The sequence below is a fragment of the Haplochromis burtoni genome, unplaced genomic scaffold (genome assembly GCF_018398535.1).
Source record: "Haplochromis burtoni strain Fernald_Lab_line unplaced genomic scaffold, NCSU_Asbu1 Contig_359, whole genome shotgun sequence".
In the NCBI taxonomy this organism is placed as follows: Eukaryota; Metazoa; Chordata; class Actinopteri; order Cichliformes; family Cichlidae; genus Haplochromis; species Haplochromis burtoni.
This window is the reverse complement of record NW_024582720.1, coordinates 234,110-247,116: the sequence shown is the minus strand read 5'-3', so window position 1 is coordinate 247,116 and position 13,007 is coordinate 234,110. Positions and strand designations below refer to the sequence as shown.

The 13,007-nt window shown below is 46.1% G+C and overlaps 2 protein-coding genes and 1 long non-coding RNA gene across 4 annotated transcripts; 2 read left to right on the top strand and 1 right to left on the bottom strand.

Moving 5' to 3' along the window:
* The first annotated feature begins 3,506 nt into the window (after positions 1-3,506).
* vsx1 (visual system homeobox 1 homolog, chx10-like) lies at positions 3,507-7,418 on the top strand. Of its 2 annotated transcripts, none has more exons than XM_005943015.2 (5): positions 3,507-4,061; positions 4,290-4,365; positions 5,120-5,243; positions 5,656-5,836; positions 6,045-7,418. In XM_005943015.2, the coding sequence occupies exons 1-5, from the start codon at positions 3,653-3,655 to the stop codon at positions 6,335-6,337; spliced, it is 1,083 nt and encodes a 360-aa protein (XP_005943077.1). In that variant the 5' UTR covers positions 3,507-3,652; the 3' UTR covers positions 6,338-7,418. The 2 variants fall into 2 exon arrangements, with proteins under 2 accessions (XP_005943077.1, XP_005943076.1); XM_005943014.2 differs by having other exon boundaries at positions 3,509-4,061; positions 5,656-5,851.
* Positions 5,000-8,949, bottom strand: LOC121815902. Its single transcript, XR_006055461.1, has 2 exons — positions 8,799-8,949; positions 5,000-5,327 (listed from the first exon to the last, which is right to left on the bottom strand). It is a non-coding gene; the product is annotated as an uncharacterized LOC121815902 (long non-coding RNA).
* Positions 7,710-12,993, top strand: LOC102305753 (zinc finger protein 708). Its single transcript, XM_005943013.3, has 5 exons — positions 7,710-8,671; positions 9,307-9,451; positions 9,572-9,633; positions 9,709-9,763; positions 10,037-12,993. The coding sequence occupies exons 1-5, from the start codon at positions 8,543-8,545 to the stop codon at positions 11,281-11,283; spliced, it is 1,638 nt and encodes a 545-aa protein (XP_005943075.1). The 5' UTR covers positions 7,710-8,542; the 3' UTR covers positions 11,284-12,993.
* Positions 12,994-13,007: the final 14 nt, after the last annotated feature.

Below are 13,007 nucleotides of genomic sequence, written 5' to 3'. Positions count from 1 at the left end.
TCCTGCTGCTCCTTTATGTGGGCGTGTCCACGCTCTCAGGGGAAACCCGCCTCCTCCTTTCACCCAGAGGGGCTTGGCGCCAAAATAATCAACGAACCCGCCCCCTGCCATCACGAGCAGAAGCCATGAAAATTTGGTTTAACGTGGTGAAGACGGAGAAACCACCTGCTGCACGGATATCCCAGCGCGAGCCACTCTGCTGCGCTTCCTGAAGCTCCTCCCCCTTTGTTTCCTCCGTAAACATTCAGGTCTGCTGCACGTCATCGATATTGAAAAGCTCTGATAAGAAACATTTGCAGCGCTGCGCGTCTGTCAGGACAATCTCAGATTTAAGTTCACGTTTCACAGAAGCGCTGTCCGTCTTTTATATACAGTCTGTGTCTGAGCTGGTTCAGGACACACTGATCCACAGAGATCCACTGAGTCAGAGCGGGCGCCGCTGCAGCACGCCGAGGGCCGGCGCATGAATGCTCAGTTGTTTTTGCAGTATCAGTGAGATAACAAAGAGCGCCCTCAGATTAAAGAAGATAACGAGCCGTGTCGCCTCTGCTCGTTGTTGTTATCATCTTGTTTGTGAGCGGCGGGGCGAGATGGGCGTCTCCTGATGAACCCTCCGAGCTCTGTTTTCATCTTCCTGCAAATGTGAGCGGCCGATTAAAGCGGCAGAGAAGAAGAACATCGTGTTTTTGCTCAGCCGTCTCAGATTTCAAACGTGATGTTTCCACAAATAAAACCATTAAACCTCAAAATAAAATGATGAACAAAACATAAACATTAAAACAGCAACAAAGGTGAAAGGTTAAAACCAGATTTGAACACTAAGACAGAAAAAATAATTACACTGAAGGTAAAACAACCCAATAAAAAGCAAAACACTAAAGGATAAAAAAAAATTATTAAAGATAACTGAACGAATAAAATAAGAAACACAAAAACCCATAAATTGTAATTTGGTGAAGTTTTGTAAAAATCAAACACATGTAAGCTCAAATACAGTGCAGGCAGATAAACTCTCTGATGTCTGTGAACGTTTCGTGGGCTCTGCAGGCCGCCGCGGTGCGTTCAGGGTCTCCCCCTTTCCTCCTGGACACAGATGTGCACAGATGTTTCAGCTCTCGTCAGTAATCAGGTACAGACTCTACAGACTTTCAGCTGAGGTTGAGTAATTCCACCGCTCATCCAATCAGCTTCCTCCTCCTCTTCTTGGCGTGCACGTGAAGGTTCACCTGTGCAGCTCTGTTTCAGTACGTCTCTCGTGTTTCTCTAGTTTCTTATTTGATTTTTTAAAAATGATTTCTGGGCGATAACGGCTGCGTCACACTGACGTCCATCCATCCATCCATTTTCTTCCACTTATCCGGGGCCGGGTCGCGGGCAGCAGCCTAAGCAGAAAGGCCCAGACCTCCCTCTCCCCAGCCACCTCCTCCAGCTTATCCGGGGGAACACCAAGGCGTTCCCAGGCCAGCCGAGAGATATAATCTCTCCAGCGTGCCTCAGTAATTCATAGCCGGCCCAGCCAAACTCCAGTTTCCAACAATGGCGGCCGCTGCTTAATTTTAATATTACTCATACTATCTTTCTGGGTCACAAAATAAACTTTTAACATATTTTCAGGCGAGAAAGTAGCTGTGTAAACATCAAATATCTGCTCGGTTTATCAAGATATCGCATATTTGCAAAAGTGCTTCGACGTTTTCGGAGACGTCTGCTACCCACCAGCTCGACAGCTAGCCGGGAGCTCGAGGGTCACTGAAGCGCCGAGAACGGCACAACTCCCGGCACATCATTTTCAGATCACCGCGGACGTTTCGCTGCTCGGGTTAAACGTAATATATAAGTCACTTAGACAACCTAAAAATGTTATTGTTGGGCTTTTTTCAGTGTTTTAGTTTGTTCGTGAGTAAATCGGTTTGGCTGAGATTAAAGTTATTAGATTAGATAAAATAAAACTTTATTAATCCTCCGGGTGGGTTCCTCCTTGGTTTTCACACAGCTGAATAAACGTCAAACAGAAAACTTATTAAACAGAAGTGTGAGACGGTCGAGAGTTTACTCCAGTGTCCTGTTATATTTTAGACAGCAAGGAGCAGACGGCGAGTTTATTAAACTCCACCGAGACAGCGGCGACGCTAATCTGAAGGCGAGACCGTCCAATTTCACAGCCGTTTACTTCCGGCCTTCCCGACTCCTGAGGACCCGGCCCACGTAGACCGCGAAGGCCAGGTCCTCAGGAGGATGCAGCCCATGAATTTGGACACGACCCCTGACTTTGTTTGGCGCTCGAATGTTGGAGACTCGGGCGTCCCGATGAAGTGAGAGCGATGAGCTTCTTTGCTCTAATTTAACACGAGCACATTAACGAGCGCATGAACGCGTCGGATGATTTAATCTGTAATCTGCTCAAACTGTGACGCCCACAATAAAAAAGAGAAGAAGAAGGAGAACAGAGAGGGATTTAAAAACAGCCCAAATTTGCTTTAATTATCTCTGATAAGCAGATCCTCTAATTGCTTTTAAAACCAGTTGACCATTTTTACCTTCTTACACACACACACACGCACCACACACACACACACACACACACACACACACACACACACACACACACACACTGTCTGCAAGCCTGCAGTCAATCCTGAGGGATTAACCGCCAACTTGGCCCTAATTTCCAGCCTGACTTTCATCAGCAGGAGCTTCGTTTTCTGCCCAAAGAGACAAACAGCTGATTTTCTCTGTTTATCCTCATCAGCTCCACCCGCTCCACCCGCAGATCATCATCTTTATTATCTTTATTTTCACTTTTATTTAATTCTTCTAGCATTATTGTCAAAATAATGACAATAAATGAAATATAAAAAATGAACATGCTGTGTGTGGAGGTTCAAAACCTCAGAAAGGAAAATAAATAAATCAATGTTTAAAAAAAGAAATAAAATGGCACCAAATCCAGGAAATAAATCCAACGGATAAAGTAGGAACTGTGCATTTGATTCTTTACTCACTTCCTTGATTTAATAGTTTATTTTGCTGAGTTTAGATTTTTCTGTCTGTAAATAAAATTCATCGATCATTAAAACGGACTTTTCAGCACTTTTAAAATCCAGTTTTCTTTATTTTGTACATTTAACAGCAACTGAAGTCAGATTACAGCAAATCCAAAGCACCAAACACCTGTGAAGAGAGGTCAGAGGTCATTTTTAGGGTCATGAAAAGAGCACAAACAGAAGTGCACGAGGGTCACGTGACCGCAGCCTTCGCAGTGTCAGTCTGCGGCTCCCTTAGACCCATCCTGCTGTCAGCACGGCCCCCGGCGGCCGCGCCCCACAGTTTGAGCGGCCCTGATGGAGCCTAGATTAGGTTTGTGAAATCTGATGGTGCTGATGGCAGCAGCTGATTGGTGGATGCTCTGTGATGTTTGGCCGCATCAAAGATAAACAGTCTTCCTCCTCCTCTTCTTCCTCTGAAATCCTGATCGGATTGGAGGGAAATTGGTGGCAATTAATCCTCTGGGATTGAGCCCCCCCACCCCCTCCTGCTCTGTGCCCTGATTGGCCGCCGCTGGGATCCCGGGCCTGATAAAGCTGCCCGCCGCCCGTTGCCGCTCTGTTCTCCACCTTCATCACCTCCTCTGCATCATCACCTCCTCTGCTCCATGATGACCGGGCGGGAGGAGCTCAGCGAGGAGAAGCCGCGGGTGAAGCTGCTGTCCCCGGGTTTCGGCATCGACAAGAGCCGGCTGCACGCCCCCGGGCTCCGCTCCAAAGGCTTCGCCATCACCGACCTGCTGGGCCTGGAGACAGACCTGCAGGCCCGGCAGCAGCCCGGCGGGGCTCCTTTCGCCTCGGGGCCCGGGACGGAGCAGCACGGGGCCGGTCCCGGCCTCGGCGGGTTCTCCTTCCCGGGGGGGTCGCTGCCCCTTGGCCTCGGCTTCCTGTGCAGCCTGGCGGCGCAGCAGCCCGCCGGGGCGCCGTGCTTCCTGCCTGGACACCTGCCGCTGCTGCAGGCCCGGCCCGACAGCCACTACCTGCATAACCTGGAGGCCCAGCGGGAGGCCTATTCCGGTACGAAGACAGGCTGGAAGAAGGGTCCCTGATGGGAGCCCTTCGCTCCGGCTCGGGTTCTGTGCTGACGCGTCCCTAAAATATTTTTTGCTTTTTTAAATCTGGATTTAGTCACGAGGCCTTCAGCGTCATCACCGACCCGAGTTTATTGGCTCCTTTATCTCAACTTTATTTTGTTTCTGATGATTTTTCGTTCAGATTTGATTTTTTTTCTCTTTGCTGTCGCAGATGAAGAGTGTCTGTCGGACCGAAACGACTCCAAAACCTCCGGAAACTCTCAGAAGAGGAAGAAGAGGAGACACCGGTGAGGAAAACTGCAGAACTCAACGAACCGAATGTTTTTAAAACGAAGAAATAATTCAGGGTCATTTTTAAACATTTGGCCTTTTTAAAATTCTAATTCTGTGTTCTTTGCATGTTTGTTCGGTGTTTCCGTTGAATTCGGAGAAAAATACAAATAAGAGAAAAAACGCTGAAAAAACCCAAACACACATTCAGATTTTTATTCTGAATTCAGCAACGTGAAGAAATAAAAAAGAAGAAACGAAAAAATGATTTTTAAAGACACATTTCAGCTTTGCGCAAGGCTTAAATATAATTTAATTAAGTTAAAACTACGAATTAATTCGTTTCTAGCAGAAAAAAGAACTTTGATTCATCGTGATTATTAAAAAACATTTATTATTATTTTATTATTGAAAGCTTTGTGTCATAAATATTATAATGTTGATGATGAATCGTGATTGTTCCATTAGTGAAAAGCAGAAAACATTTTCAATCAAATCACAGAAAAAAAAATGGAGGAACAAACCAAACCGTGGCTGCTTTACTGAATTCAATAAATAATAATCAATAATCAGGTTCCAGTAATTAAGGAGAGAAGACAGATGATGATAATAAAATAAAAAGATTTCATATTTTAACCTGATTTTTTTTTGTTTAATTTTCAGTCATGAACAATTCTTAGAAGTGTAAATAAAATAATCAGTGATGTCAGTAATGAAGAAGATCAAACGTGATGAAGAATGAAACATGATCGAGTCTGCTGCTGTGTTCAGGACGGTGTTCACCTCCCACCAGCTGGAGGAGCTGGAGAAGGCCTTCCAGGAGGCTCATTACCCCGACGTGTACGCCCGGGAGATGCTGGCCATGAAGACGGAGCTGCCCGAGGACAGGATACAGGTGAGGGTCCCGATCAGGTGACACCAATCTGACCAATCAGCAGAGTGGAGAACTGATCCGAGGAACATCTGTAATGCGAAAACCCTGAATCATTCAAATCAGAGAGAGATTTCCTGTGAGGGGGAAACATCAGCGTAAAAACAAGTTTTCTCAATTTGAAAAAAAAAGTATTTTTTTCAAATTGTTTTTATTATTGATTTAATGAATTTATTTGAAGAGGCTGTCTGGTTTTTAATATTTGGGCTTTAATCTGATCTGAACTTTGTTCTGTTTTGTTGATTTTATTGAGAAATGCTGTGAACATGTGAAATCGTGTTGTTTTTATTTCTCTGTGTAACACATTATTTATTTGTTTACCTGCTCAAGTGTTGGGCATGACCTCTGACCTCTGTACTTCCTGTTTTATTTCCAGGTGTGGTTTCAGAACCGGCGGGCCAAGTGGCGTAAGCGTGAGAAGTGCTGGGGTCGCAGCAGCGTCATGGCGGAGTACGGTCTGTACGGCGCCATGGTGCGACACTCCATCCCGCTGCCCGAGTCCATCCTCAACTCTGCCAAGAACGGCATGATGGGATCGTGCGCCCCCTGGCTGCTCGGTGAGCCGCATGCACGTCAGTGCCACACGTGCACCACAGCAGCATCAATACACACCGATCAGTGATCAATAAGCCTTTAGAGTAAACAATGAAGTGCTGCGTGTAACACGGGCCTGAATGTTTTCATGTTACCATAGCAGTGAACAAACATGTAAACAACACTGCAGTTCGCACTGGACTGAACCTGAATGTGACTCCGCCCCCACAGGGATGCACAAGAAGTCTTTGGAAATGTCCAAAAAGTGTTCCAGCCCTCCGGCGTCCGACTCGGCGCGCTCCGATTCATTCTGCGATGCCTCGGAACGACGAGGTTCCGGCAAGGCCCAGGAGCCGGAGGAGGACAAGCTGATGGAGGAGGAAGAGGACGAGGTGGAGGAGGAGGTGGCCATTGACCTGTCCAGCTCATCTAAACAGCAGCAGCAGGAGGAGGGCGGAGCCTCGATAAGAACCGCCTCTTCACCACAGCAACAAAGCTGCAGCGAATCAGACGAACATAGCTGAAGATGATCTGACCAAAGAGGAGGAAGGTGTTCTGTTCAGGCAGCGCTGTGATGGGATTGGCTCTTTCAGGAAGCACAGCCAATTGAAACAAACTCAGCCAAAACTTTACTTGTTACTATGCAAAGTTAGTTTGTTCAAACGCTAGCTGCTGGTTTGCTAACAAAGCTAAGAGCTAATATAAATATTGTTTTGGTGTGCTACTACCTGTTAAAATATCAGCAGGATTGATCATGTAAGCATTTTGTAGCTGACTTTATTTTCTCAGTGTTAGCGACAAAAAAAGTTCTGATTTTAGATGAAAAACAATGATTTTAAAAGTTTCAGTTGTCAACAAGTGTTAACAGTGAAACAAATAATGGGAAAATATGAGTCATGATAACATATTTTGATAGAAAATGCTATTACTTAAAGCTATTTTTAGCTAACATGCTAATATATGTAAACCCTGTGTTATACTATAAGGATCAGCTAGCAAACTTTAGCACTTCAAAAAAGCTTTAATCACTACTATTAACTTTTTGTATTAGTATTTGAACATTTCAGATTTACCATGCTAGTGGCATGCTACGGTGGTAATTTCTGCACTGTGCGACAAAGTGTTGTTAGTGTGCTAAAATAGCCTGATACTAACAGAGCACTAGCATTAAGCATGCTAATCATTAAGTATGCTAACTTATGTTCTGAAACAACAAAATAGTGATTGGCTGTGCTCGCCGTGCTCCTGGGAAACTAATGTTCATCGTTAAGATGAACACCGATGCTGTGACGTTCAGATCAGCCTCGAGGGGTTGGAGTCTTTTCTAAAAGACTGTGAAAGACGTGTGTGTGTGTGTGTGTGTGTGTGTTTATGTTTTATATCCATGGTTTTTGGGAGTCTGAGAATATCTAATGTTTTCTTCCTGTTGGTTTTTGTGTTTTATAGTTGGACCTGCTTGACTGAAACTCTGTGAATGTAATTTAAATGTAAGATTTCAAACATTTTATCATTATCATTATTATTATTATTAATATTATTATTAGTATATGCTTATACAGGTGGAGATTCAGCAGGGTGGAAAATAAAGAAGTATTTTTGGAATCAGCTGAGCTTTGTTGTGATTTATTAACACAAACACTGATTAAAACTTAATTTTACACATCAGCTGAAAAAAAAGAGGTACATATTTACTACTAGTTTTAAAAGAGCATCATTCTATAAAGTTTCCAAATTCTATATTCAGTTTTTACAGGAAACTTTGAGTACCATAAATGTTTAATTCAAATTGTTTGTGAATTGTTTCTATCACTTTTGCCACCCACTGACTTCCATACATACTTAGCGGTACCCCAAATTAACCAGATAGGTGGAAAAAATACAAATAAAATTCATAAAAGGCCAAGAGATTCACTCATCTTCATCTTTCTGTTATAAAACAAATGTAATGAAACTGAAGGATGAATTGAAAATATGATTTAATTCCAGTTTAGGCGTTGCTGCCGGTATTAGAAGAAAAACAGGCACCTTTGAAAATAAAAATGTTTTTATACCATTTAATACTGTTTTTTCTGTGTTATCTGAATTAAATTACACGTGTATCATCAGCCACAAAGGAGTGTCGCAGGTCCCTCCTCCCAGCAGCTGTTGGACTTCCGTCACAGCTCCCAACAAACTCAATAAAGTATTTACATCCTGCTGGTATTTGCAGTTTTTCCATTTTTGCTAAATAGTCTGTTGTTGTTGGTTTTTAAGCACAAATATACAGCATTTTGTGCACCAATAATCCTACTCAGCTGCACATTTCTGTGAGTCCTGCTTTTTTAATGTTGGAAATCTGCCTCTACAGTCTCTTAATTGTTGTTTTTTTAAATTTCATATTCTTTACTTTTGTGTGAATCTGCATGCTCCGCCTGTCCCGGTGAGGGACAATAAAGGATATCTCTATTCTATTCCATTAAAGACACATTTACGTTCATATTCCACACTGAAGTAAGCCAAACTCTATTTTAAAATCATGTAATTTAAGGATTTTTCGTAATGTTTATTATCCAATGCGCGACGCCTTCAGTAGATTCAGCAGAAAATCAATAAATGTACTTTTATTCACTTTCCGCTTCCCTTTCCCGACCAGTGCCTGCGGGATAAGCCAATTACGTCACTTCCTCTATCCACATTAGCGGTTTGGTTGCTAAGCTAACTGGCCACTGAGAGCGGGAACTCCTAAAAAAATGGCTGATTTAAGCACTTTCAGGAATGAAGTGGCGCTCGTCGTCAACAGCCTGGCCAGGGCGGTGGTGACGGAGATTTTCAGCGCTGTGGAGGGAGCTTCTTTAAACAGACAAAGCCTCGAAGCCGAGGTAAGCCAGCCCAGCTAACTCTCGCTAACAGCTAGCTCAACTCCAGCTCTTCCGGTTTCACGTGCTCACGGTGTGCGTGCGAGAGAAGACGAAGAAGAAGCGCGAGGTGTTTAAGTGGTTTACTCACTCCCAAAGTCCCGATGTCATCATCCCGAGCTCCATTTAAAAATCCTCCAATTTTAGTTCGTCAATAATTTATTAACGCAGTGACACAAATCATTACAACCGAGACTACTTAGACCTAGAGCCTGAAAATTGGCTCCTCCTTCTTACCTGTGACTGAAATCTAAGCCGCCTACATTTCGGCATGTTTTAAGTTGGAAAGAGAAACGTTTCGCTTAACACACAGGTAAAGACATTCACCTGCAGCAGGAGCTGTTTTTCTGCTTTTTCTGTTTTTCTGCTTTTACCTCACAGATTCCAAGTATAGGTTAGCGTTCAGCATTGTTTTTGGGAAATATCCTGAACCAAATATGAATCTTTTTCCCCTCATATGTGTGATCATGTGCAGACAGTTTTGTCGGAGTCGGAGTGACAGTGAAGAAAACCTAAAAACAAGAACATTCCCAATGAAGATCCATCACCTATCATCAGAAAACATGAGTCATGAAACGGTGTGTGTGTTTTCCTCACAGGAGAAACTCGGCGCTCTCGTCGAGCATCTCTGTTTTGAAGCTGTGGAGAAAATCCTGAAGCTGGTCAATCTGAGCGTTATGAAGAGCGGCGAGAACGTGGGCCAGATGCATGATGGGAGTGAGGATGTTTCAGAGACAGCCGGAGGTCAGTACTCTGACCTCTGATTGGCTGCAGATTGAACAGCTGGGACGGGGTCCCTGAAAGAATGATTACATCACCACCTAAACGCCTCAGGTTGTGTACTTGCTGTTTCCTGTTTTGCAGGCGAAGGCGGCGGTGGCGCTCCCTTCCCCCCCTCAAAGCAGACCTACATCTTGGTTTATGAGGTCAGTGAGTGAGTCCAGCAAACTGCCAGAGAATGAGCGCTAAGCGAGCACTGACACCTGTCCTCTGTCTTTCAGAACGCCGCCGCAGACTCACAGTGTGTGCTGGTGTCACTGGAGAGTCACGCTAACGGTGAGAAGTTGCTCCTTTGATTTGTCACTGATTAAACCTGAAAAAGGTGAGGTTCTTATCCACAGTGTGGGTGTTATGCAGTAGGCCACACCCCCAGACAGGCACCTGTTTGGTGAAGGTGTTGTCTGTAGCGTGAAATCAAAGCATCATGATTGGCCGTGACATCATATTTTCTCAGGTTACTTGATAGTTTTTTAAGATGTGCGAGCGCTGTCCGACTGTCCCGTCTACGAGTAACGTCCCGCTCACAGACTTCCTGTTGCTCTGTTGCAGGTGGAAATGAAAGCACGTGTGATGTAACAGGTCAGGGGACAGAGCTCTCCCCCTCCTCGTCTGCGCCTCAGGCCGATGACCACGAGTACGCTCGCTCGACGTCGCCTCCATCCAGCAGTGCCTCAGCGGCAGTGGGTGGGGTCAGGAAGAGGCCTCGCGGCCGGAGGAAGAGAGCTCGAATCGTGGTGTCTGGTGAGGCAACAGAGACTCACCTACAGTGCTCGCACTGCGCCATGTTGTTTCCAAACAGCGAGCGGCTCGCCGACCACGAGAAGAAGGCTCACCCGGCGTGCTCGGTGTGTGGCCTGCGGTTCACTGGTGTCCTGAAACTGCGTGAACACGAGCTGAAAAATCACGGGCTGCTGCCGTACATCTGCGACTTCTGCCCGAAGAGGTTTAACCACAAGGCGCATCGCGACCTGCACGTGAAGGCGCGGCACACCGGCGAGAAGAGCTGCCACTGCGACATCTGCGGAAAGGGCTACGCCTGCGTGAGCGTGCTGAAGACGCACCGCATCACGCACTTCGACAAGTCGTTCATCTGTGACGTCTGCGGGAAGGGCTTCTACCACGCCTGCCACCTGACACGCCACAAGCTGGTGCACCAGGAAGTGCGGCCGTTCCGCTGCCCCACCTGCGGGAAGGGCTTCACGCAGGCCGCCAACCTGCGCAGCCACCAGGCGACGCACACTGGCGAGCGGCAGCTCTGCTCTATCTGCGGCAAGAGCTTCCGCTGCCTGAAAAACCACGTCATCAGCAAACATTCGCACGAGCTGCCCGCCGACGAGCTGCCCGCTGTCGACGCAATCGTTAGCTGCGAGGTCTGCGGCAAGAAGTTCCCGAACCCATCGCAGTACCGCGCACACCAGCGGAGCCACACCGGGGAGAAACCTTTCCACTGCGACATCTGTGGGAAAAGCTACCGTCTGAAGGAGCTGCTGCGCGACCACCGCTACACACACACTGGGGAGAAACCGTACCGCTGCTCGCTGTGCCCCAAGACCTTCAACCTCGCCACAAGCTTCATGAGGCACCGCAGCATCCACAGCGGCGAGATGCCGTACAGCTGCCGCGACTGCGGTAAACACTTCCGCCTGTTCACCTTTCTCAAGGCTCACCTGCAGACCAAAGCTCACGTGAAGCAGACAGGAGCGCAGGGAAACGCCCCCCCGCCAATCAGCAGCATCGAACAGGAGGTGGTCCCGGACGGATCCATGATTGCTGCCCAGCTGGTGTCGAATCTTTAAAGCAAAACGATGAAACCGTAAACACAAACGGCAAGTGGGAGAACTCGCCGTTTGTGTTTACAGTGTTTAAGAACTGCAAGAACTCAGCGGCCACAGTCGCACTCTGCACCGGAGCTGTGAGGCGTGGCGCCGCGTGGTCGTTAAACTCGTATCTGTTTGGTAATAACTTAGTTATTACTGATGTGTCATGTGGCGTCTGTTTATTTTGAAAACAAACTCAGATCAGAAATGATCGCCATGCCAAATTTCAATATAAATGAAGAATGACGTTTGCATTATTTGGGGCGTGGCCTCTTTGACAGGTGAATGACTGTTCTTTATATACAGTCTGATTCCAGCCCACATGCACACAGAGTTCCTCTGCACTTTCAGAATAGAGCGCCTGCAGTTTTCCTGTCTGACCAGTTGTCCTGCTTTGTGACCTTTGACCTCTGTTGTGTCGGCCGTGCCCCTCTGTGATAGCTGCTCATGTAATCCAGCTGTTTTCCAGCTGAACAGAGGTGAGATTAAAGGATCCAATCAGCAGATAATCCTGACCCTTTGTGTTTGAACAGTTTAATCACCGTGGCGACCGCTGATTGCTACTGTTGTCTCTGTTTACCTGTTAAAGACCGCCATGTTTTCCATGTCAGCGTGTCAGAGCTGCAGCTGTTAATCCCAGTTTCGATGCGGGCTAATAATGGTGACAGCTTATTGGCTGACAGGCATGCGAGGAGCCGCAGATTTAACGTGGACGTCGGCGAGCTGGTCAGGCACTCAGACGCTCACAGGGTTAAAGCTGAAGTGTCGCTGACAGCGGGAATCAGCTGTTTACGTCAGATTAATCGTGTCTTTTGTCATGTTTTACTGTTGTTATCCACACAGGAAACACTCGGCGGTAACTTCCTGTCTCTAATCTTTGAAAGCCTCGTGTTTCAGCTCGTCTCTTTATAAACATAAAGACATAAAGAAAATTCTGAGAATAAAAAAAGTGGAAATGTGCAGATTACAGTAGATGTTTGCGCAGCTGACCAGCCATCCTGTGATACAGCATCCGTGCTCCTTATTGGTCGAGGCTGTAACCATGGATATCTGTCCACTGCAGACATTTCATTTTGTACAAATCCAGCAGCTTCTCTTCAGCGTCCTTGTGCTCATCGCCGGCTGAAAGACAAATCACCTCCTTCCTTTAGCTAAAACTGAGTCTGAAGTATGACCTCACGCACTCGATGACAAACGGCCTTCCTGTTTGACCCGTTTGGTCTTGTGTGCGATCTTCAGACCTCGCTCTGACATTTTAATAAAACACGCAGAAAGGAAGTTGTGTTTTGCACGCTCTGCTTGTTTCTGTGCCGCAGGTTTTTCCACATCTGTGGACACTCGGCTCACAGAGCCTCCTTTAGAAATGCAAAACACCCAAACTGCTCGCATAGGCGTGACTTTACAGGCGTGCCACCACTTTTAAATATCTGCAGGTTTTAATGTGAGCAGGCGGCTTCATGAGGACGCTCAGCCGGGGACACCTTAGTCCAAATTTAAATGGTTTCTGTATGTTCACAAAGGAAGTGATGTAACCGTTAACAATAAGAAGACAAGACAGGAAATTGTTTGTAGTTTAATAAATAAATGTGACAATAAAAAGTGAACACGAGCAGATTAAAGTTGACAAAGGAGCTTGCAAAGAAAAGCGTCTGGACTTCTTTAAGTTACTTGAAGACGTTTCACCTCTGAAGAAGCTTCTCGGA